Here is a 25142-nt window from a genome sequence, read left to right as displayed (position 1 = left end):
ATCAAAAATAGCTATACATGTGCTTCAATGTTTGCAGAAACCATATTGTGAGGATGCTAGAATATTGTACATTTCTAAATAATCAGCTAATCTTAAATAGACCACTCTTTCAAAAACTTTGGACAGGGTTGATAAAATGGATATGGGTCTATAATTTTGCATTTCATTTATATCACCAGATTTATGTACAGCTATTACTTTGGCCACCTTAACTCTTTGACCGCCATAAACGTTTAAAGACGTTCAGTATAAACCTAGAATTGGCCGCCATAGACGTTAATTGACGTCTACTATGTTTTTTTTATGGAAACGGGTGGAGGAAAGCCTTGGGCAGCTGTGCTCCAAGTATCAAGCCGATCGGGTTACTATAATGAGTATTCCTGGCCACTAGATGGCTGTGATGAGTCTTTTGGACAAGATCGGGTAGGAGACAACAGTAGAAGAAGAGAGGCGGAGCTAGAGTGTTGAGGGGGAGAGAATGGCTAACTTGGCTAAGGGAGTCAAAAAGGCTACAGATGGCAATCAGCTCACGCTTGATCCTTATTTTCAAAGCTGAAAAGCATTGACCAGTGGTCAAGAGCACAGTGATGACGGAGTTAAGTCATAGTTGAAGCGGTGACGCGGCCGTTTCGACCACGTCCTAAAGGCCTCAGTATGCTTCTGCGAGAGGCTCGCGTCGAGGCGTCACGTTGGAGCTCCACTCGTGCGTTTGCCTTCCGACTTGTACGCAATACACATCGGTGTCTGCTGGAGTTTCACACCAAGTCCCGCTGTCGCTATGGCTGGGACGCCACAGAGTGGCGATTCCTCTGCATTTTATGACGGATTCAGGAAGTTCAATTTAATTCAGAAACACGAAACAAAGCCGGGGGGAGAGTAAGTTCATCACCGTGGCAATTAATTATTGCCAATTTGCACCGGTGTCGGCCGTAAACTCGCCAAAACACAACAGCCGTGCGCTTAGCGAACACAGTTTTTTATTTTATTTTTTATTTTTTTTTTTTGTTATTGTTGTTTTCCGCCTCTCGTCCCAGGCACATATCCACATGCACAGCCGTGGTCTCCGAGCAGGGAAGTCGATTTGCGCCGCCAGTTGCCTTCACGGAAACTATCTGGGCGGGGGGCGGGGAGAGAGAGAGAGAAAAAAAAGAAAAAACGCCATCAAACGGACCAATCAGAAGCGAGCGACGCCTCGCCATCGACGTGCGTCCAAGGATTGGCGACGTGTGCACGTCGGCCGGCCACGAGCGACGCAGCACTTAAAATTCATGGCTCGCGTCGATCATGTGATCGACGGCGCTCATCGACGCGAGAGCAAACGTGGAGGCATAAATTAGGCTTAAGGCCCCACCGGCTAGCGATGCTAATAACGTCCTAAGGCCGCACCGGCTAGCGACGCTAACACCGGAGAAAAGTGGTGCACAACTGAGCACGTCTGCACAGATGACGTTTCATCGGACGATGACGACTACTATGGGTCCGATGCAAGACAGTCTTGGACAGTCTTCCAAAGAACGTCAAGGTAAGCGCTAACATGCTAAGAGATTGCTAGTAAGATTACTTTACTAACTTTTCGGCGATCTGCTAGCAGCGTGTGTAAATGTGCTGATATACACTAAAACATCTATTACCTATACAAACGTGAATGTATATTTTATAGATCGTGCTCACAGCAACGTCCGACCGCTGGTTCTACGACAAAGAAAGGTAAAAAAAACAAAAAAAACGTTTTCAATACACCGCAACAAGCTCCCCCTCATAGGGCCCAAAGTGACCCTTCTCACAGTGAGCAGAACAAAGGTAAAAAGAAAAAAAAAAAAGATTCTCCACAGCTCTAATAAAATATTTGACGGTAAACGTCTTCTATAATTTACAGAATGTGCATCAACCAATACATCGAAGAAAAAAAGGTAAACATGCACACACACACACACACATTGCATCACAGTGCTCTAAAATGATATGATATTGAAATGTATATTTGCAGATCCCAAAGATTCTGGCTGGCTTGAAGTTGATGAATTCGGCTGGCAGCCAACCATCTTCCCCTTTGCTGCAAAACCAGGACCAAGGGATGCTGCAGCAGAGCTGAATTCCCACCTGCCAGCTGACATCCTGGAGCTCTTCATCACGGATGAACTTCTCCAGCACATCGTTCATCATACCAACCTCTACGCAAATCAGTCCATGCAGAAGCAGACTGACAAAAACTGTTGCGCACGTGTAAATAGTTTGCAAAGAGTTTTCCAAATTGTTTGTTCTGATTGCTACTGTTGCATGTAAATAAACTGTTATTTTGCAATCAAAAAACATTTTTTATTGTTGGGGTAGTGTTTTATATAAGTTTAGGTGTTTGTAGAATCACTCATGCAAAAAAAAAAAAAAAAGAGTACCAAATTCACTAGAGTGCATGAAATAACATCGTTTCACAAAAAGCTTGATTTCTCCGTATTTTGGAAGAAAATAGACGATTTGGGTGAAACGAAGGTGTTTTCTATTGTTGATTACTGAAGATCCGAATAAGGTAGAAACAAACTTTTTTTTTTAGATGAAAGATGAGACTTCAATCTTTCATTTGGTAATCTTTCGCGTTTCCATAGTCCTAACACAACATTTTCTGTGGAGCTTGAAAGATCTGTAAAATTCTGTAAATCAGCTGGCAGTATAGGGGTTACCTTTTCCGAAAATGGCTGGCAGTCAAAGAGTTCATTTGTTTTGGAACAATGCCATACTGAAGAGATAAATTTATTATGTGTGTAAGTGGCTCAGCTATTATATTTACAATAGCTTTGAGTATCTTACTGGAGATGCCATCAGTACCAGCTGTGTATGTACATTTCATCTTATTTATAATATTAATTTCTTCCATTTTACAAGTTGGTCTAAAATAACATGAGTTAGGGTAGTTATTTTTAAGAAAATATTTATAATTTATGCCACATGATGGATAAATCTGTTCGGACAGTTTTTTTCCGACAGAGGCAAAAAAATTATTAAAAATGTTAGGTAAATTATGTTCCATTGTGACTTTATTTGATTGACCCTGCATTACAGTGTCAGGGGCAACTGACGACCTTGCATTCCGGCCAAGTAACTCATTCAGCACCTTCCAAGATTCCTTCTGATCACCAGAAGATTTTTTAAATCGGTCCGTGAAATAATTTTGTTTACTAATTCTTATTAGGCTAGTTAGCTCATTTTTATAATTAGTATATATACTTTTATTTATACAATTGGGATTTTTTCTATATTGATTATAGAGTTTGGTCTTCCTTTGAATCGACTTAAGAATACCTCTTGTAATCCAGGGATTTTTTGTTCCATTTTGTTTTATTATCCTTTCTGGAATCATTTTATTAATAGAATCTGTAATTTCCTGAATTAAGTAATCAAATGCATTATTGGGATTAACGGAACAGTAAATAGGATCCCAGTTTTTAAATCGGAGGTGCTGAATTAGTTTAGCAAGGGTTTTGTCAGCTAAAATTTTAACTTTCCTCTTTGTACATGGAACAGATACCTGTTTAGTCCAGTCCATAAAATACACAATAGGATATCAGAGAGATATCAGAATATATTAATCCTGATTTGCATCCAAAGTTTTGTATATTAGTGATAATATTATCAATAATGGATTTACTTCTCTCAGTAATACGTGTGTATTTATCAATAGTCGGATAGAAGGATGAGAAAAAGAGAATGTTTTGAAAATCCATTTCTATTTGACCTCCTTTTGATATGTCTATATTAAAGTCCCCCATTATAATAGATTTTTTATTTGTCTGGTTTAAATGGCGTAGGTACGGAAGCGCATTGCATTCACTTGAAAAAAAAAAAAAACCTGCTGTTTTTCTGACTAATTTTTTGGGGAGGTTTGTTTTTTAGAGTAATTTTTTTTCCTGTTTTATTGAATATTTTTTTTCGCTGTTTTTCTGAGTAATTTTTTTTCCTGTTTTTTAAAAAAAATATTTTTTCCCCGTTTTTATGAATATTTTTTTTTTCTGTTTTTCTTAGTCATTTTTTTCTGTTTTATAAAATAATTATTTTTCTTTTTTTCTGAATATTTTTTTAAGGTTTTTCCCTCAGAGAGTATAGAGCAAACTGCAATACAGTATACATATTCAGATCTGCTAGATGTAGCAATGTTTGTCCAGGATCAGTTGGATAGATATGGCATGCTCCATGGATACAAGATGATGCATTTGAAATGCATTCAGGCTGGCTATGTCGTGACTCAAGAGACGATCAGGATACTGATGAAAATACTGGATCCGCATGGTGTGCAACTGAGACGCAGGAATTGCCTTCGGCGCCGCTTATACCAGAATCCTGGCCCAAACTTTTTGTGGCATGTAGACTCTTATGATAAACTCAAACCGTCCGGAATCTGCATCAATGGTGCAATAGATGGGTTTTCGCGAATGGTGAGATGGCTAAATGCTTACTCTACAAACAGTGATCCGAAGATAATCGCTGGATACTTTATTGATAAGGTATCATCAAGGAAAGGAACTTGTGCCCGAATTCGTTGGGACCTCGGCACTGAGAACTGTTATATTGAACAAATGCAGATGTTCTTGAGGCACGACCATGTCGACAACTTTTCGCACAGATGCTATCTGTATGGATCAAGCAATCACAACCAAAGAATAGAGAACTGGTGGAGCTTTTTAAGGAGGCAACATGCACAGTTTTGGATGAACCTGTTCCAAGACCTAAAAGACTCGGATTCTTTTTCTGGTGACTTCCTTGATAAAAGTATCATTCAGTTCGCATGTCTTGAAATAATAGAGGTAAGAACTGAAATAACTACTATTTCCCCCCTTATAGTGCACCTGCTTAAGAAAACGCAGTAAAAGGTAGTAAAATGTCAGTGTGAGTAGTTTGGGTGTGGTAGTCATATTATATGCTTAAATAATGAAAACATTTTCACTCTGTGTAGGCTATAGGATTCAAAACATAAAAGGAAGAGACCAGTACCATCAGCAATATACTGTAGCCTATATTCAAATTACTTAAAAATTGGGAAAATTAAATAAAATGTTCCTGTTAGCGTTTAGATGTTTTTAATTGCATGATACAGTTTAACTAACCGTATCATGTAATTAGAAACATCAGCCTATATTGCAGATGTTGAGATGGAGCAGATTTGAAGTAAGTTACTGGCTAGTTTGCATCATGATGTGTACTGTACTGCAGAAAATATGTGAACCGATTTGTATCACTTTCCTTATTTATACTTATTTAGAAAGAACTACAGGAAGTTGTTCAGCTCTGGAACACTCACAGAATTCGCCCAAGCAGGAATGCTGTGTCTCCAGGTGGTCGTCCAGTGATGATGTATACCCTACCCCAACTTTTTGGTGCTAGAGAGTACCTGAAAATGGTATCCCAGCAAAAGATAGTAACCTGCAGAGAGGAATGCCTTCAGAGAGGACTGTATCCTTGCGATGATAGTGTTTGACATTTGCTGCCTTGCCATGGCAGAAAATAATCTTCATCCACCCACCTCTCCAGAGGAAGCCATTGAGCTTTATATGTTCTTACGTGCTTACATCAGAGCTCGGATTGTATAAACGCAATCCGCCCTATTGGATCAAATGACAGGATGTAAGCCTCCAAATTGTACTTGTAAAGGGTAACAACTGTAAACAATGGTAAATTTTATACTAATGCACATCTCCACTTAGTGCTTTTCTATATATTCTTTCTATTCATTATTGGGGAAATCGTTTCTGACAGGTAATAGATCCATTAAAAAAAATGAAGACTTTGGTTTCATTATAAAAAGAACAGTCTACAAAAATGAAAATAAAAAAATATCAATAAAACACTATAATACAGTAACCTATCCGCGTGTGTATGCTTAATGTCAAATGTAGCTCTTACAAACAGAATATCTATTAATACCGAAGTGAAATATGTCTCTTTTGATATTGTTAATTTGTGCATCATACCACTAAGGAAGTACCCTTTACCTTCTTGATTTTTGTAACTCTCAAAGAGATTCCAGGTGTAATTTGTAGCACATGTAATACAGTTTGGTAACTGAATTGGATTTTCATGCAACCTATCAAAAACAGATCAAACATTCATATGTATTTGAATGCAGTATCACCGTAATGTATGCATTTGTTAAAAAGCATTTGCCATTAAATCTTCAGCAAATGAAGCATATTGTGTGAATAGCTTTTATTAGAGCAAGCATCATGACCTGAGTTTGCATACATTTGCTACTTGTACCTTTCACAATAAAAACACCAAAAGAAAACATGACCAATGTTCACACTACAGTAGAAAAATAAACATGTCTCAGAGTATGATTCCTGAATGGCATGACTCAACAAAAAAGGCACAATCTGCTTTAAAAAAAAAAAAAAAAAAAAAAAAAAATCAGAAGTACCTTTTAATATAACAGATCCACATACACGCTGATATGAGGTAGTGTTTCAACTTGCATTATTTAACTGAAAATATAACAGAGGTATTTTTTAATTCTCATCCTAGACTGATAACAAAAGTGTGTTATTGACTGCTGATAACAAAGTATCCAAAATAATAACTCAACAAACCTATGCTTGCTTATCACACAGGCCCAGAGGTAGTCATATATTGCTGGCATCGGGTGGAATCACCACAACTCCAAAGCCATCACTTTCCAGGAATCAAACACAAAAATTTTATGTTTGTTGAGCCATTGGCATTGCATTGTTAAAAGGAGTACAAAACACTTTTTTTGGTCAATCAATAGTAAAAAAATAAAAATAAAAAATACATGCGGACTGAATAATATAAAATTTGTGAAAAAATTGTAAAATTAAACAAATTTGGAGGTTTCCACTTGATGCCAGCAATAGACTATTTACATGCTCTGATTACAAAAACTGTACAGTAAATCTGTGTATGTTACTGTTTCAGCACTAATCACAGAACTATTGAACTGAACAAATCTTTCCTAACATTCACTATCCCACATTCAAAAATTCCAAACATGCATTGCTTATATGTCTGAGGGAGAGAAACGTGTGAACACCACTCCTAAGCAATGTCCATTGCAAGAGAGTTGCTGGACAATATAGCCTCCATTTCAGCTCGTAGCTCAGGATAGCTGTTATAGGTGGATGGCAGCTCCACAGTTGGGCCACAAGTATGGGCAATCACTCGCCGTGCTAACCCGTCCAAAGAGGTGAAAATGACTTGAATTTGTTTAACACAAATAACATCAGACCCTGTCAGAAATCACATCAGCTTTCGTAGACCAATTTCATCCAAGGCCCTTATGTACTGTTGTAAAAATTGCAAACTTTGGTTCTCTGCTGCAGTATCTGGAGAAGCTGTTAACATCTTAATCACCTTCCGTGCTGTTGGTTTAATGTTGTCGTACAGCTTCTTCATATCCGGTACATTGGGGAAAAAACACCTGAGGGTTGGTCCTGCAACCTCTGAGATATTATCCAGTGCATATTTTGGTTGCTGAATGAGTTGCTTGTGGGCGACCTGGATAAGCACAGCTCTCAGGTTATCTTTTGTTGGTATTTTTCTTACACCCATTCGATCCATAAGAACTATAAAGTCTTCCTCATCTTCACCGACAACAGGCTCTTGCAAAGCGGTGTACAAGAGGTCACGCTCAGACTGACTAAGATACAACATCAGCGAGTCAAACAGTAAATCAGATGAAACAGCATGTTCACCAAATGCAAGTGCTGCTGTAAAAGCTTGTGCCAGCCGAAATGGGAAATACCCATGGTCCTCCAGTCCCTTGGCCAATATCCTACCAACAGACCTCCATTCCTCCTCTTGCCATTTTGGGGAGAGTGATGGCACCCTCACATCTGCACCTTCAGCTGCACAATCTAGGAATTCTGTCCAGAAGGCAGCGTATACATCTCTAGACACGCCATCAGCGTCTGCCCCCATTTCATCAATGAAGCTGTATTTCACAGAATAGGTCATCATTGCTTCATCCTTGAACTGGCCAATCAGTTCATCGAGTGGCGTTACTCTGTGAAGTTTCACATTCACATGCAAAACTTCATAGGCAGGACTTGGTGGTCTAACAGAATCTGTCACAGCATTAGTAGGAGTTGAGGCATAGGCGAGGAGGCTCGTTTGTTCACCTTCTATTGCAAGGTTTGGCTCATGTATGAGTGTATCATCAAGATCACCGAGAAATGGACCACCTGCCAAAGGACCAAAACTGACAACTGATGTATTACACAAAGATGAAAAATCAATCTGAACAGCTGCAGTAGAGACAACAGCTGACACAGTGGCAGCACTCAGCTCATCATCTTCGACTATGTGTATTGGATTTTCACTGTCATCTTTTTTCTGTGTCTGCTGCTCCATCTCTTTCATTGTGTCTTTCTCTTGTCCAGATTCTATCGTGTTGTCATGTTGCTCATCTGTCAGTACTTCGGCTCCTGCCTCTGGGTCATCTTCACCAGTTATGGTCTTTGTGAACAAATAAAATCTTAATAGACCAAATTTGTGTATGTCATAATAGTCGCACACACTAACATCCTCATCAAATTGTGCTTCCTGAAAGTCCACTATGTCGTGACTGACCTCTTCCCACGTTCCCATTGTTGACTTCTCATTGGGGAAAAACAGTTTTTTAGCTTGTGACAGAATCTCAATCTTAGTGGCATTCTTGTTAATATCAACAACTCTGGTTCCTCCACCACTGCGTTTTCTGACTTGCCTGTTGTCATGTATCCATCCTAATTCTATTTTTCTGGTTGTCTTCCAGGCTCTCTTGTTATTTATTAGACGCATATTTTGTGGTTGTACTGTATTCTCCCCCTCAAAACCTTGATCACATACTTTGTTGCTCATTGTGCCCATTTTTTTAGTAAGTTTTTTGAATAGGGAAAGTCTTCTTGTATCATCTTCACCTCTTCTCGGTCTTTCCATAGCGAATCGTCTTGTGGCAATCCTGTCACCATAGGCTGGAATGTAAGACGCCAACGTAGCATCATCCATTTCTCCAATTATTGAGCTGTCAATCTACAATGAAACCAAAAAAATACACATTAGATGTGAAAATGTTCAACTATATTATATCCAAGACTATTTGATTATGAGCAAGAAAACCAATCATCAGTTCCAAAAAGAGAGAAAACTGAGGCACCAAAAGGTGTTCCAATTAAAAATTACAAAATGGCCAGTTGATTAAAAATTGCCAACACATTTCGGCCTTACAGCTGACGAAGGCCTACCAAGGCCGAAACGCGTTGGCAATTTTTAGTCAACTGGCCATTTTGTTATAAAGGCATTTTACTTGGACCACCTTTGAGGGCCTCAGTTTTCTCTCTTTTTGGAAATGCTTTGCGGATCCCTCCAATGAACAGCACCAAAGAGACACTTGAAAATAAATAAATAAATAAATAAATAAATTCTAGCAGCAGTACTGCATGCTCTGATTTTTTTTTTGTATACAATCATCGGTGTCTAATGCAGATGATGCACACTATAGACAGTACGAAAATAGTTTGTATATTTATTTGTATATTTGTATAGCAGTGATGTCCTACATCAAGCTACATTGATGGAAGATACAATTGACAAATATAAATATTCAAACCCCTGGAGTCACATGTGGTCAGCTATGTATAGGTGTATAAAAAATGAATTGCAATTCAGTTAAATATTAAAATATACTTGAGACAAAATACTACATGTATTACATGGTACAAGGTAAAAGTACCTTGCAGGAACAAATTTCCTGCGACTTACATGATCCTGCTGTATTTTCTGAACACGCGCTTCAGGAACACCTCTGTTGCGTAAAAATACCCCCAGACCATCATCTTGTGGGAGGCCAGGGGTTGAGGATGCAGCCATTGCAGCTGGCACTACAAAAATAAATGATCCATCCATCCATCCATCCATCCATCCATCCATTTTCTTGACCGCTTATTCCTCACAAGGGTCGCGGGGGTTGCTGGCGCCTATCTCAGCTGGCTCTGGGCAGTAGGCGGGGGACACCCTGGACTGGTTGCCAGACAATCGCAGGGCACACAGAGACGAACAACCATCCACACTCACAAACACACTTAGGGACAATTCGGAGCAACCAATTAACCTGCCAAAAATAAATGAAAAGGCAAAATCTATATGAATAATCATTTGAAAGTCAACCTGATATTAAATATTTCAATATGCTCACTCAAATCTGGTTTGTGTTGTGTGTCCTTTTGTGATGAAAGCCTTCAAAGTTTATACATGAACAATAATATAGCCTACTAATAGTACATTAGACTAAAGTCAACATGTCAGAGTGGGCTTTTCGCAGTATCCTTTTCATTGTTATAATTAATAATCAATTACAAAATAGTTCATCCAGATTAGGGCTTTGCAACATCCTTCCTCAACGTTACAAGCTTAAAACACGTGTCCCATGTTAAACAATATGTTACTATTCCGTACTGATGAGCTGATAATAAGAATAATTAACGTTATCTCGCTAAACTCATAAGCATAGTGTTAGCGTATATTTAGCATATAATGTTACGTAGCCGACATACAATCTATAAATCTATTCAATCTATGGTACGCGAGCGTAATATGTATACTGTACTTGCAATCAAACGATGTTATGACGAATGGCTCGTTCCAATTTTGTCAAGTGAAGGATGAGCAATTCCAGCAGGAATCACGGCTAAATTACGCTGGGCATTGTACTGTTACTAAAATTATGCCGACCGATTTACATGTTCGTATACTTACATGCTACATAAAATCATGGCATACCTACCTCACATTAAAACATTAATAATAATGTGTGTTACTAATTACGGTACATGGCTACATGCCTTACCTTTACTGAGCCAGAAGGTACGTTGGACCGTCCTTCCACTTGGACGTCTGCGGGAAAGTGTCCGCTTCCGCATTAGCGAGTCTGCAGCAGGAGTTCATTCAGAGGTCGAAAAAAAATTACTCCGAAAAAAAGAAGTGGGTGCTCTGTTTTTCGGAATAATTTTTTTTCTGTTTTTCGAAATAATTTTTTTTTCTATTTTTTGGAATAATTTTTTTTCTGTTTTTTTTAAATAATGTTTTCTCCCCTGTTTTTCGGAGTAATTTTTTGTTTTGTTTTGTTTTTTGGAATAATTTGTTTTTATGACGGGAAAAAATATTCAGTAAAACAGAAAAAAAATATAAAAAAAAACAGAAAAAAAAATTACTCAAAAAAACAAAGCTCCCCCCAAAAAATTAGTCAGAAAAACAGGATTTTTTTTTTTTCAAGTGAATGCAATACGCTTCCGTAAGTAGGAGACTTTCAAAATTAATTCTAAATGTATCACAATCAGAATCAGGTGCAGTACCGCGGGCCACCGTCGGGGGGGGCACTGCAGATAGGGTACCCAGGTCCCCTTTCTGGCACTTTTGCACCTAAACTGCATCCGGTAAGGGGTACGATTTCAGAAGGGTCCCATTTTAGATTAGGCACCTTCAGGGTCGAACAAGGGACGCTCGCCACACTTATGTCTGACAAAGAGGATGTTCGGGGCGGCCTCCTCAGGCAGACGGTCCCCTCACCTCACTGGCCTGGTTGTCAGATTTTTTTACAAGTCTGACACCTGACCGAAATATTTCAAATCCCATTGAGTTGAATGGCCGGGCTACCAGGAGTATCAATCTCCCATTGAGTTGAATGGGCCCCATACATTTCAATGGGCTGGGTTACCAGGGGTGCAGTACCGCGGGCCACCGTCGGGGGGCGCTGCAGATAGGGTACACGGGTCCCCTTTCTGGCACTTTTGCACCCAAACCGCATAAGGTACGGGGTACGATTTCAGAAAGGTCCCATTTCAGATGAAGCACCTCCAGGGTCGAACAAGGGAGGCTCGCCACACTTATGTCTGACAAAGAGGAGGTTTGGGGTGGCCTCCTCGGGCCTGGTTGTCAAATTTTTTTCCAAGTCTGACGCCTGCCCGAAATATTTCAAAGCCCCATTGAGTTGAATGGCCGGGCTACCAGGGATCCAAATGCTCCCATTGGTTTGAATGGCCGGGCTACCAGGAGTGCCAATCCCTCCCATTGAGTTGAATGGCCGGGCCACCAGGAGTATCAATCTCCCATTGAGTTGAATGGGCCCCAAACATTTCAATGGGCTGGGGTACCAGGGGTGCAGTACCGCGGGCCACCGTCGGGGGGAGCTGCAGATAGGGTACCCGGGTCCTCTTTCTGGGACTTATGCACCTAAACCGCATAAGGTACGGCGTACGATTTCAGAAGGGTCTCATTTCAGATGAGGCACCTCCAGGGTCGAAAAAGGGAGGCTCGCCACACTTATGTCTGACAAAGAGGAGGTTCAGGACGGCCTCCTCGGGCAGACGGCTCCCTCCCCTCCCTGGCCTGGTTGTCAGACTTTTTTCCAAGTCTGACGCCTGACCGAAATATTTCAAACCCCATTGAGTTGAATGGCCGGGCTACCAGGAGTATCAATCTTCCATTGAGTTGAATGGGCCTCATACATTTCAATGGGCTGGGTTACCAGGCGTGCAGTACCGCGGGCCACCGTCAGGGGGCACTTCAGATAGGGTACCCGGTGCCCCTTTCTGGCACTTTTGCACCTAAACCGCATAAGGTACGGGGTACGATTTCAGAAGGGTGCCATTTCAGATGAGGCACCTCCAGGGTCGAACAAGGGGGGCTCGCCACACTTATGTCTGACAAAGACGAGGTTCGGGACGGCCTCCTCGGGCAGACGGCTCCCTCCCCTCCCTGGCCTGGTTGTCAGATTTTTTTTCCAAGTCTGACACCTGCCCAAAATCTTTCAAAGCTCCATTGAGTTGAATGGCCGGGCTACCAGGAGAGTCAACCCCCCCCATTGAGTTGAATGGCAGGGCCACCAGGAATATTAATCTCCCATTGAGTTGAATGGGCCCCATACATTTCAATGGGCAGAGGATTACTTTAAGAAAAGTAAACCTGCCATTAGCAATGAACTGCCTCAGATAGCCTGATATGCGGCACTTAGTTTCAATGGAAACATCATCGCGGGGTCGCTGCTTCGTTCCCCACGTCTACACCCAGTTCCTGGAATTGAAACCCTAACTAAGGTCCAGTTCCAGGAATTGTGCGGAGCGGATCTCAGGCGGAATTTTTAATGAAATAAACTACTGATTGTCAAACTTTGCTTTCCAAACAACTTTTTGTTGAACTTTATTTTAAACAGTTAACCAAAACAAACAACAAATATAAACATATATACAATAACAACATAAGATATAACAACGCATATACAGTAATTCATACAGGATGGTCATTCTTTGGTAAGTGTTGAGCATATTATTGTCAATCTCCATTGCATTTTCTGCAGTCTCCGTTTCCTTATTCTCTGTTGTGTTCTCAGTCTCCATTTCTAGGCCGTCCAAATCTGTTGTGCTGCCGTGTTGGCTCTCTCCATCCTCGTAAGAGCTGCTCGTATCCTGGTTCTCCTCCAAATCTGCTCTTTTTCCACCCTCATCAGCGCTTGTCCCATCCTCGTCCGTACTCGTTTTGTCCCCCTCCGACTGTCCGCCAGTGTCATCATCGTCGTCGTCCTCGTCATCCTCGTCATCCTCGCCGTCATCGTCTTCGTCGTCCTTGTCCTGGCCTGCGTCCTACTGGCCTTCTGCTAATGATTTTGAAAGAGTCATATGTTTATATTTTTGCTAGCAAGTATTAACATGCAATGGATAAAGGGCTATCATGATTCATTGTGAAAGACTTACATTGTCCTCTCTTGGTACTCCTTGACGACTTGACCAAGAATTACATCCTAATTTTTGCCTCCGGCCCCAGCAAATAAAACTTCTTGGCGGTTTTGCGGTCATGGCACATGCTTTTCCTTATTAGCTGGGTTTCGGGTTCAGCCAGACTGTGATCAGCCTGTAGGAGAGTAGGTGAAAATATTCAACAGTAACAAAATCATGTTCTTAGTATGGAAGTAGCAATATTAATCAAAGTAACACACCCATGTTGCAACAGCCGTTCTTATTTCCCGGAGGCTGGGTTCACCAGGCAGTCCGCCACGCCTTGCTGAAATATTCGCCCACTTTTATACACTCGGCCCCTTGTGTGTTAAAGAAGAAGGTTTTTTTTGTTGTTGTTTTTTTAAGCCAGGAATTGCAGCCTCAATTTCTCAAACGCCACCAGACAGTGCATGGTCAATTGGTTCACCGTCACCATTGCTGGCCCAAAAGCTTGTGTCGTCTTGTGATCTGGTACCTGCGTGGGAAAGTCCAAAGTAGAAGAAAATTTTATGCAGTGCCATAGATTGCTATGACAACTTGAAAATCTCCATTGTTAACACTTAACCTGATTATGAACGTGCCTTTGTAGAGTGGTGCTGCGTCAAAGATGTTCTCCGGGGTAATTGACAAGAGGACGCACTTGCGGTGATATAAATTTATATCCTTTCTGGGGTAGCGAGGTCCTGGGAAGTCAACCTCAGCTACTCCCCGTCCAGGTTCTTCCTACGGACATGAATCAATTAACTTTAATCAATTTCATGTCCCTGTTCGGGCGCCAAGTGTCTGATCTCGCTTACCTGGCCAACTCTCCGTTACAAAGGGTTAAGGCCCCCCTTTGGCTCCAACCGTAGTAACACGGGATTTACGGAGGTGACGGGGGCGCTTCAAGCTGGCGTCGAAAAGGATTCGTTTAGGTTCTCACCGCCCTAGTTTTAGAATGTCAGCCCCGACTCCCTTTAGACTAAACCCTTAAAGAGTAACCTTTGATGATTTAAGGATATAAATCTAATCACACTCTTTTTACAGCGGCTCCTTTTCTTATGATCGATTGCACTTAGAATGACCTAAACATGTTTTACTGTCCTTGTTAGAACCGTAAGGGCTTGTTTTATTTGTTTATGTAAGCCGAAATAACCTTTCAGGAATTTTTGGGAACGCAGCCAACATGTAGATGGAACTATTATCTATTCAATAAGGTATCTCTAAGTATGACTCAAATAGTGAGAGAAAAGTGTTAAAGCAGGAAAGTGAAGGTTGGGTTTAAAAAATCAATGATTAATGTGACCATACACATAAAAACTCTAAACTACTTCTTGTCTTTCTTGATTTATTACTTGATCAGTGTTCAAACCAATAGCAAAGCAAAATTTGTGCAATAATGAACATATGTTGATTAATGACAAAAAATAATGATTCACATCATAAATTCAAACAGAACAGAATCACATGTACTCACAATTTGTTGCTCCTTACTCCAGATCATCAATTGAAGAAACAAGAAAAAATAAAAAGAAAAGAAAAATCAAAAACCAAAAAGAAGGGCAAAAGCTTTGAAAAAGAATTATTCCTTTGCTGGGTGGTCACGACAGGTAGCTATTCTGTGATGAACCACCTGGGCCTAATTATCTTTGAGCTAAACTAGTAGCTCAAAGAAAATAGTTGAGGAAGTTTACCATTTACTATCCCGGCTGTTTAATTTAATAAAACTGATCAAAACAAGGGGAACTATTATCTTCTAACAGCCAATCAAGACAATGTGTCTACCACAAATTACTCTTATTTTGATTGTTAGAATTACTTCCTCATTTAGCATATAGGGGTAAATGGGGCACAGAGACGAAAAATGTCCCTCTTGGCCGAGAGAGAGAGCTTCGCTCCTTTTTTGCACGCCCGCCTCGTTTTGTCCCCGCCAATTTATACCCTCGGGATGCTGAACATAGCATGACACAGATGAGTGTGTTCCAGTCAGTCTGTACCAAAGTTTGAACTGCTGAGTTCTAAATGTCTGGTGCTTACTTCCTCTTTTCAGTTCCTCTTAACGTGTGACCTTATCAGTTTTGCGGAACACATTCGTTGACAGGGTCTAGTTTTTTATGCTGACAAAACATATATGATTTTAAAATAACCTGTACTTCCCATTTGTGAATAAAATCCCTTCAAAGCTTTTTACTCATAATGCCCCACACCAATACTGATTAATATGAACATAAAACTCAAACCACACTCAAATAAAATACAGGTTATGTCAAAACCACGTTTCTTGCAATCTCATGGTGGCATGTCAAAACCACATTTCTTGCCACCTCATAGTGACAGGCCAAAATCTTTACTCCCGTACTCCATATAAGTATGTGTGCTATGGCAGATGAGTGTGTGTTGTGTGCATGCAACTGTGTTACCGTAAATGGATGTATGTGTATGTGTTGTGTTTTATGCTGGCTGCTGGTTCACAAGTATATTTACCAATTATGGGGCATGTTTAAACGCTAATGAAGTTGACACTTACACCAAAGACATTTCAGACTAGTGTTGTGTGACATACCAGTTTTGTGTGACATAGCGATTATCTCAAACAAACAATCATTGCATCGTTGCATTCATTTGTTAATACATGGCACAGGTTCACATTATTCATGTTAGTGACATTATCCATATTTTAACTTTTGGTGACATCTGCTCAGCCCTCAGCCCGTGTTATCCGTCACCAGACATGACCGCCATCACACCCACCAGCAGCCCTGTGATGTAATTCAGAGCGCCGGTGTTGTGCGGACCTTTGTCCAGCTCCTCTATGGCCGTCTTTGCCTCGCTCGGTGCCTTTTTCATGAATAGTTTGTCTGTAGAAAATTGGATAAATTACTCAGCGACATCAGGGTTTAAGTGAAAGAATCATCGTAACCTGTTTGTATTGAAACTAACCTTTCTTAGTTCTTTTGTACTCTGTCCTTTGTTTGACAATGGCTCCCCCCAACCCCTTCTTCCAACAGGCCAATTTTGCTCACGCATAATTTATGTGTTGTTTTGTTGCCCTGACCTTCGGCAAGTTTGAGATGGCAATGAAGTTGAGGAAGGCCTCAACGTAAAAAATAACGTGCTTTTGGCTTGTTGGTTTCAGCGTCTCTTGGAGGTGTTTGAGAAATCTGACGAGCAAACGATGGAAAGGATAAGCAGCGTTAATACAGAAATGAATGCAATGACTTGGATTTGTAGAGAACAAAGCAGAGTTACATACCCTTGAAGCCTGTTCGAGTCATGCCAAAACAAGAGGCCCTTGTTGATGTCAGACCCCGCTTCCACCCTAAACATGTAGAATGAATTTCTTGGCATATGACCGTCGCTGGTTTATATTTTTCCGTGTTTGGGAGGTCTGGTTCGGCCCGGTTAAGTGGTTTCTGAATGCTTTGAGCAGGTTGTCTAAAGGCAAAAATTACAGGTAGCATCTTCACAGGAGAGCAGTATCTTTGTCGAGTAAACACCAGTAATACTCACCTAAGTTTGGTGTGCGGCTCAGTGGGGTGGTGCATGGTTGCATCCTCCAAAGGGAGCTGCATGTGGATGTTGATGGGGTTGGAGGAGCAACATCAAGCAATAGAGATGGAGAGGCAAGTGCAGCGGCGGGAGTGGCAGCAGCGGGAGGTGCTGCGGCAAGAGTGGCAGGTGCAGCGGCAGCAGGAGTTGAGGGTGGTGTTGCAGCAGCATGTTGACTCAGTAGAGTCTGCGTCAAATGCTGCAGGCCTGTAACTTCCTCAAAAAGAGTATTTTTAATTTTTCGTTAACCAAAGCTAAACCGTTGACCAGGTCGGTCAATGTTTGCTTTGGATCAGCTGCTGCTGTGGGAGCCATCACTCGCTCGGGTGATGGAAAGACTAAGTTCCTCCCCGGTGTCAGTGGTACCTGGCGTGGTGTAAATGCTTCGTGGGGTGGTGTGCTGCGAACCTCTGGGGGTGGGGGAGTTTGAACCGGTTGTGATGCTGCTGCTTCAGTTTCTCTCATTTGGCGCTTAATAGCTGTTTTTTTTTTTTGCCTTTGCCATTATTTTGGTGAACCTCTTTCCCTGTAGAATAATAAGAAAAGATTGAACGAAATATGAAGTAAAATTACAGTGTGTGTTTTCCAAAGTTGCTTTGTAAAGTGTACATACTGATGGAAGTCCATGGAATGAAAGGAGGTGCTTGTCCAGTCGGGCGTATTCTTTGGAATTACATTGCTCCATGGGGCACCTGAATTTCCCGCTGTAGCGGAGGCTTTTCTTTGAAATATAAAGACGCCTTATTTTGTCGTCCGTGTAGCCATGCACAGCCTTGACGTGGCGGGACAGTAAGGCATAGCATCTGTCGCAGAGAGGGTAGGGTTTCTAGGGTGATAAAGCCATATAAATGTTTAAAAAAAATGTAATCTAGATCAATATTCACAAATGGCCATGAGTAAAGTGCATGAGGTCCAGTTCCAGGAATTGGACCTCCATGCTGGACTGAAGGGAGTAATGCTATGGGTGAAAGGTCAATTTCTGCCAAACCAACTTCAACGCAATCGGGAAAAATCTCTTATAACGGCCATTAAAGGCACAAATGGTGAGTGCACACAATCACCAGAAGAAATTAACCACTTTTTTACAACTATTATCATAATCTATACTCAGAAATTAATAAGCCTAACCCTGAACATATTGAGGCATTTCTTAATAGCTTAATAGCCGTCATCGTCCATCGGTGTAAAACTTCTCGGTGATTTTGGGGTCATGGCACATCCTTTTGCTTATTAGCTGGGTTTCGGGTTCAGCCAGACTGCGATCAGCCTGTAGGAGAGTAGGTGAAAATATTCAACAATGACAAAATCATGTTCTTAGTATGGAAGTGGCAATATTAATCAAAGTAACACATATGTGTTACAACAGCAATTCTTATGTCCCGGAGGCTGGGTTCACCAGGCAGCCCCAATTTCCGCCACGCCTTGCTGAAATATTTAAAATATTCGCCCACTTTTATACACTCGGCCCGTTGTGCGGCCTCAATTTCTCAAACGCCAACAGACAGTGCATGGTCAATTGGTTCACTGTCACCATTGCTGGCCCAAAAGCTTGTGCCGTCTTGTGATCTGGTAGCTGCGTAGTTAAGTCCAAAGTAGAAGAAAAGTTTATGCAGTGCCATATATTTCTATGACAACTTGAAAATCTCCATTGTTAACACTTATCCAGATTATGAACATGCCTTTGTAGAGTGGTGCGGACGTTCTAAGAGGTTCTCCGGCGTAATTGACATGAAGACGCACTTGCGGTGCCCAGACATGACTACCATCACACCCACCAGCAGCCCTGTGATGTAATTCAGAGCGCCGGTGTTGTGCGGACCTTTAGCCAGCTCCTCTATGGCCGTCTTTGCCTCGCTCGGTGCCTTTTTCATGAATAGGAGCATGCTTCTCGAGCTCACCAGTTTGTCTGTAGAAAATTGGATAAATTACTCAGCGACATCAGGGTTCAAGTGAAAGAATCATCGTTACCTGTTTGTATTGAAACTAACCTTTCTTAGCTCTTTTGTACTCTATTCTTTTTTTTGACAATGCCTCCCCCCAGCCCCTTATTCCAACAGGCCAATTTTGCTAACGCGTAATTTTAGTGTTGTTTTGTTGCCCTGACCTTCGGCAAGTTCGAGATGGCAACAAAGTTGAGGAAGGCCTCAACGTCAAAAATAACGTGCTTTTGGCTTGTTGGTTTCAGCGTCTCTTGGAGGTGTTCGAGAAATCTGAAGAGCAAACGATGGAAAAGGATAAGCAGCGTTAATACAGAAATGAATGCAATGACTTGGATTTGTTGAGAACAAAGCAGAGCTACATACCCTTGAAGCCTGTCCGTGTCATGCAAAAACAAGAGGCCCTTGTTGATGTCAAACCCCGCTTCCACCCCAGACGTGTAGAATGAATTTCTTGGCATATGACCATCGCTGGTTTATATTTTTCCGTGTTTGGGAGGTCTGGTTCGGCCCGGTTAAGTGGTTTCTGAATGCGTTGAGCAAGTTGTCTCAAAGCAAAAATTACAGGTAGCATCTTCACAGGAGAGCAGTAATCTTTGTCTAGTAAACACCAGTAATACTCACCTAAGTTTGGTGTGCGGCTCAGTGGGGTGGTGCATGGTTGCATCCTCCAAAGGGAGCTCATGTGGATGTCGATGGGGTTGGAGGAGCAACATCAAGCAATAGAGATGGAGAAGCAGGTGCAGCGGCGGGAGCGGCAGGTGCAGCGGCGGGAGTGGCAGCAGCGGCAGGAGTGGCAGTAGCGGCAGATGCTGCGGCAGGAGTGGCACCAGCGGCAGGTGCTGCGGCACGAGTGGCAGGTGCTGCGGCAGCAGGAGTTGAGGGTGGTGTTGCAGCAGCATGTTGACTCAGTAGAGTCTGCGTCAAATGCTGCAGGCCCGTAACGTAAAGAGTATTTTTAATTTTTCTTTTACCAAAGCTAAACCGTTGACCACGTCGGTCAATGTTTGTTTTGGATAAGCAGGAAGGACTAAGTTCCTCCCCGGTGTCAGTGGTACCTGGCGTGGTGTAAATGCTTCGTGGGGTGGTGTGCTGCGAACCTCTGGGGGTGGGGGAGTTTGAACCGGTTGTGATGCTGCTGCTTCGGTTTCTCTCATTTGGCGCTTAATAGCTGCTCTTTTTGCTTTTGCCATTATTTTGGTGAACCTCTTTCCCTGTAGAATAATAGAACGTATTCTTTGGAATTACATTGCTCCATGGGGCACCTTAATTTCCCGCTGTTTTCTTTGAAATATAAAGACGCCTTATTTTGTCGTCCGTGTAGTCATGCACAGCCTTGACGTGGCGGGACAGTGAGGCATAGCATCCGTCGCAGAGAGGGCAGGGTTTCTAGGGTGATAAAGCCATATAAATGTTTAAAAAAAAATGTAATCTAGATCAATATTCACAAATGGCCATGAGTAAAGTGCATGAGGTCAAGTTCCAGGAATTGGACCTTCATGCTGGACTGAAGGGAGTAATGCTATGGGTGAAAGGTAAATTTCTGGCAGACCAACTTCAACGCAATCGCGGAAAAATCTCTTATAACGGCCATTAAAGGCACAAATGGTGAGTGCACACAATCGCCAGAAGAAATTAACATTTTTTTACAACTATTATCGTAATCTATACTCAGAAATTAATAAGCCTAACCCTGAAAGTATTGAGGCATTTCTTAATAGCTTAAATATACCTCAGTTATCTACTGAACATAAAGATACTCTGGATGCCCTGCTTACTATAAATGAGTTGTATAGTGCTCTTGACAGTATGCCTAATGGCAGAGCACCTGGTCCGGACGGTTATCCAGCCATATTTTTTAAGCACTTCTGGTTAATGTTTGCTCCATTATTTTTAAGAGTAGTAACTGGAATTAAAACTAATGGTTATTTACATCCCCTCCGTGAGCCGGCACCTTACCGTGGTGGAGGGGTTTGCGTGTCCCAATGATCCTAGGAGCTATGTTGTCTGGGGCTTTATGCCCCTGGCAGGGTCACCCATGGAAAACAGGTCCTAGGTGAGGGGCCAGACTAAGCACGGCTCAAAAACCCCTTATGATGTATAAAATTATTGGAAATACGTTTCCCTTGCCCGGACGCGGGTCGCCAGGGCCCCCCTCTGGAGCCAGGCCTGGAGGCGGGGCTCGTTGGCGAGCGCCTGGTGGCCGGGCCTGCACCAATGGGGCCCGAAAAGGCAACGTGGGTCCCCCTTTCCACGGGCTCACTACCGGTGGGAGGGGCCAAAGGGGTCGGGTGCTGAGCAGGCTGGGCGGCAGCCAAGGGGGGAGACCTTGGCGGACCGATCCCCGGCTTCAGAAGCTGGCTCTCGGGACATGGAATGTCACCCCTCTGGCAGGGAAGGAGCCCGAGCTGGTGTGTGAGGCCGAGAAGTTCCGACTAGATATAGTCGGACTCGCCTCCACACACAGCTTGGGCTCTGGTACCAGCCCTCTCGGGAGAGGTTGGACTCTCTTCCATTCTGGAGTTGCCCATGGTGAGAGACGCAGAGCAGGTGTGGGCATACTTATTGCCCCCTGGCTCTGCGCCTGTACGTTGGGGTTCAACCCGGTAGACGAGAGGGTGGCCTCCCTCCGCCTTCGGGTGGGGGGACGGGTCCTGACTGTTGTTTGTGCATATGCACCAAACAGCAGTTCAGAGTACCCACCCTCTTTTTGGAGTCCTGGAGGGTGTGCTGGAGAGCACTCCCCCTGGGGACTCCCTCGTCCTGCTGGGGGACTTCAACGCTCACGTGGGCAATGACAGTGAGACCTGGAGAGGCGTGATTGGGAGGAACGGCCCCCCCCGATCGGAACCCGAGCGGTGTTCTGTTATTGGACTTCTGTGCTCGTCACAGATTGTCCATAACGAACACCATGTTCAAACGTAAGGGTGTCCATATGTGCACTTGGCACCAGGACACCCTAGGCCGCAGTTCGATGATCGACTCTGTAGTCGTGTCATCGGATTTGCGGCCGCATGTTTTGGACACTCGGGTGAAGAGAGGGGCGGAGCTGTCAACTGATCACCACCTGGTGGTGTGTTGGCTCCGATGGTGGGGGAAGATGCCGGTCCGACCTGGCAGACCCAAACGTATTGTGAGGGTTTGCTGGGAACGTCTGGCGGAATCCCCTGTCAGATAGAGTTTCAATGCCCACCTCCGGCAGAGCTTCTCCCTTGTCTCGGGGGAGGCGGGGGACATTGAGTCCGAATGGGCCATGTTCCGCGCCTCCACTGTTGAGGCGGCCGACCGGAGCTGTGGCCGTAAGGTGGTCGGTGCCTGTCGCGGCGGCAATCCTCGAACCCGCTGGTGGACACCAGCGGTAAGGGATGCCGTCGAGCTGGAGAAGGAGTCCTATCGGGCCTTTTTGGTCTGTGGGACTCCGGAGACAGCTGACAGGTACCGGATGGCCAAGCGGCACGCGGCTTCGGTGGTTGCTGAGGCAAAAACTCGGACATGGGAGGAGTTTGGTGAGGCCATGGAAAACGACTTCCGGATGGCTTCAAAGAAATTCTGGTCCACCAGCCGGCGTCTCGGGAGGGGAAAGCAGTGCACCATTAACACTGTGTATAGTGGCGATGGGGTGCTGCTGACCTCGACTCGGGACGTCGTGAAGCGGTGGGGGGAATACTTCGAAGACCTCCTCAATTCCACCGACACGTCTTCCTTTGAGGAAGCTTGAGTCTGGGGACTCTGAGGTGGGCTCTCCTATCTCTGGGGTCGAAGTCACTGAGGTGGTTGGAAAGCTCCTCGGTGGCAGGGCCCCGGGGGTGGATGAGATCCGCCCGGAGTTCCTAAAGACTCTGGATGTTGTGGGGCTGTCGTGGTTGACACGCCTCTACAACATCGCGTGGACATCGGGGACAGTACCTCTGGATTGGCAGACCGGGGTGGTGGTCCCCCTTTTAAGAAGGGCGACCGGAGGGTGTGTTCCAACTACAGAGGGATCACACTCCTCAGCCTCCCTGGTAAGGTCTATTCAGGGGTGCTGGAGAGGAGGGTCCGTCGGGAAGTCGAATCTCGGATTCAGGAGGAGCAGTGTGGTTTTCGTCCTGGCCGTGGAACATGGACCAGCTCTAGTTTAGTTTATTCATTTTTTCCTTTCGGACACATTACAGCTTACATCAATCACATCACATCATTTGCAACATTGACATCCGAAAGAAGGGCTGACGGGTAGAAGCCGAAGCTTATTCGAGACCCGTCCCCATCGACCCATTACTGTAACGCATCAATCATATACATTATTTAGAATAGTCATTAATTTTTATCGTTATCCATCCCATACTATCCCAGACACTGCTCGCTCAGTTCCTCTTGAATGTCCGTGTGTAGATTGTGGCTAGTCCCAGTCATTTGGAACTGGTGAGTCGGTCCCCAGACGCCGCCAGCAGGCCCACCCCGCCAGGCGAGCAGCCAAGGCAAGCGCAATTCTTCTCTTTCACCAGTAGGGTCTTCGCTGACCTCGGATCAGCTTTCACACATGTTGTGCTTTCCAGAAGAGTAGATCGGCTTGCATTCTGCCCATTGCGATTCAAGCAATTTCAGCACTCGATTCTGGTAAGGTAGCACCACTGGTTGCTAGCACGTTGTGGATCTGATGACTCCTTTGCGCTGCCCAGCCTAGCTCACCCAGCAGAGCGGCCCACGCCAGCTGCATTCCAGGAACCATACCACCAACCCCATTTTGCGTATTGACAGCAGTTTCATTGTAGCCACAATACAGCCTTATCATGTAGCCTTGACTGTTACAACAAATGTCCAAACGGAATTCGAGCCAGACAATATTTACATTCAAACGGGAACAGCAATACATGTTATCAATGCATGTGTATAAACAAGAGTTAGCCTTGGCAAAGTCAGCAAGTAATCATATACAACTCCAGCTTTGGGTAATTAGTGATGTTGTTGTTGTTGTTGTTGTGATATTGTGAATTACTGTTGTCTCTCAAGCGCAGCCAATTCCTCAGCTCCTTTCACGATTCGTGTTTTTAGTTGACCAGAGTTATCTTTAGTTTGAATAAAAATTTGGCAGTCTTTTGTCCACGTGCTTTCGATAAGTCCATTCTTTCTCATTTGTCGTGCCTTTTTGGCGATGTCAGCATTTCGTTTGGTGAGGTTTTCGTTGATGTAGACATGTTTCCCACGAAGCTAGTGACGGTCTCTCAGAAGAGCAATCTTTTTCTTTCTGTCAACAAACCTGATCAGAACTGCCGGTGGTCGTGTCCCTGCAGTTGGAAGCGAAAAGCACATCTGAATGTGCGCAGGATCAACAGTTAATCCAAATCTCTGAGTTGAAGTGTCACTTGCTGTTCCACAGTCTCGTTCCCTGAAGATTGGTCAGAATCTTCCGTGCTCGTGCTAGCCGCAGCTCTCAAAGGGCCACGGCACGGCTTGATCTTGATACCGGTGACTATCACATCATTGATACGAAGATTTTGTTCCAAATCATCCACTTTTTGTTCCAAGGCAACAATGCGTCGATCTTTTTCTTGTGTCTCTTTCTGACCGAAAGAACGAGGTCCCGGATACAAGCGGCCGAAATGAGTTTCCTCCGCAGGGTGTCCGGGCTCTCCCTTAGAGATAGGGTGAGAAGCTCGGTCATCCGGGAGGGGCTCAGAGTCGAGCCGCTGCTCCTCCGCGTTGAGAGGAGCCAGCTGAGGTGGCTCGGGCATCTGGTTTGGATGCCTCCTGGACGCCTCCCTGGAGAGGTGTTCCGGGCATGTCCCACCGGCGGGAGGCCCCGGGGAAGACCCAGGACACGCTGGAGAGACTATGTCTCTCGGCTGGCCTGGGAACGAATTGGGATCCCACCTGAGGAGCTGGTTGAAGTGGCTGGGGAGAGGGAAGTCTGGGTTTCCCTCCTGAAGCTGCTACCCCCGCGACCCGACCCCGG

General features: G+C 43.7%; 1 protein-coding gene and 1 long non-coding RNA gene across 7 annotated transcripts; one reads left to right on the top strand and one right to left on the bottom strand.

The window, feature by feature from the left end:
- Positions 1-214: 214 nt before the first annotated feature.
- Positions 215-2310, top strand: LOC144031707 (uncharacterized). The gene is made up of 5 exons (XM_077539098.1): positions 215-1522; positions 1661-1707; positions 1750-1800; positions 1877-1910; positions 1988-2310. The coding sequence occupies exons 1-5, from the start codon at positions 1444-1446 to the stop codon at positions 2281-2283; spliced, it is 507 nt and encodes a 168-aa protein (XP_077395224.1). The 5' UTR covers positions 215-1443; the 3' UTR covers positions 2284-2310.
- A 10863-nt stretch (positions 2311-13173) lies between these two features.
- LOC144032008 (uncharacterized) lies at positions 13174-24900 on the bottom strand. Of its 6 annotated transcripts, none has more exons than XR_013287654.1 (10): positions 19577-24900; positions 19262-19483; positions 18402-19179; positions 17887-18099; positions 17235-17799; positions 16978-17159; positions 16665-16885; positions 13967-16582; positions 13725-13881; positions 13174-13627 (listed from the first exon to the last, which is right to left on the bottom strand). It is a non-coding gene; the product is annotated as an uncharacterized LOC144032008 (long non-coding RNA). The 6 variants fall into 6 exon arrangements; XR_013287655.1 differs by having other exon boundaries at positions 17887-18076; XR_013287651.1 differs by having other exon boundaries at positions 13967-14220; positions 14311-16582; positions 17887-19179; positions 19577-24899.
- Between the last annotated feature and the right edge of the window lie 242 nt (positions 24901-25142).

Source organism: Festucalex cinctus, chromosome 12, assembly GCF_051991245.1.
Source record: "Festucalex cinctus isolate MCC-2025b chromosome 12, RoL_Fcin_1.0, whole genome shotgun sequence".
NCBI lineage: Eukaryota > Metazoa > Chordata > Actinopteri > Syngnathiformes > Syngnathidae > Festucalex > Festucalex cinctus.
Note: the sequence above shows the minus strand (reverse complement) of the source record. Positions and strands in the feature narration are given on the sequence as shown.

What these genes read in the sequence shown, in the direction of transcription:
- LOC144031707 (XM_077539098.1), top strand. Translation starts at nt 1,444, where the DNA reads ATGACGTTTCATCGGACGATGACGACTACTATGGGTCCGATGCAAGAC. An exon ending in TGGTTCTACGACAAAGAAAG is followed by an intron (nt 1,708 to 1,749) that starts GTAAAAAAAACA and finishes CACCGCAACAAG; the next exon opens with CTCCCCCTCATAGGGCCCAA. An exon ending in AATACATCGAAGAAAAAAAG is followed by an intron (nt 1,911 to 1,987) that starts GTAAACATGCAC and finishes GTATATTTGCAG; the next exon opens with ATCCCAAAGATTCTGGCTGG.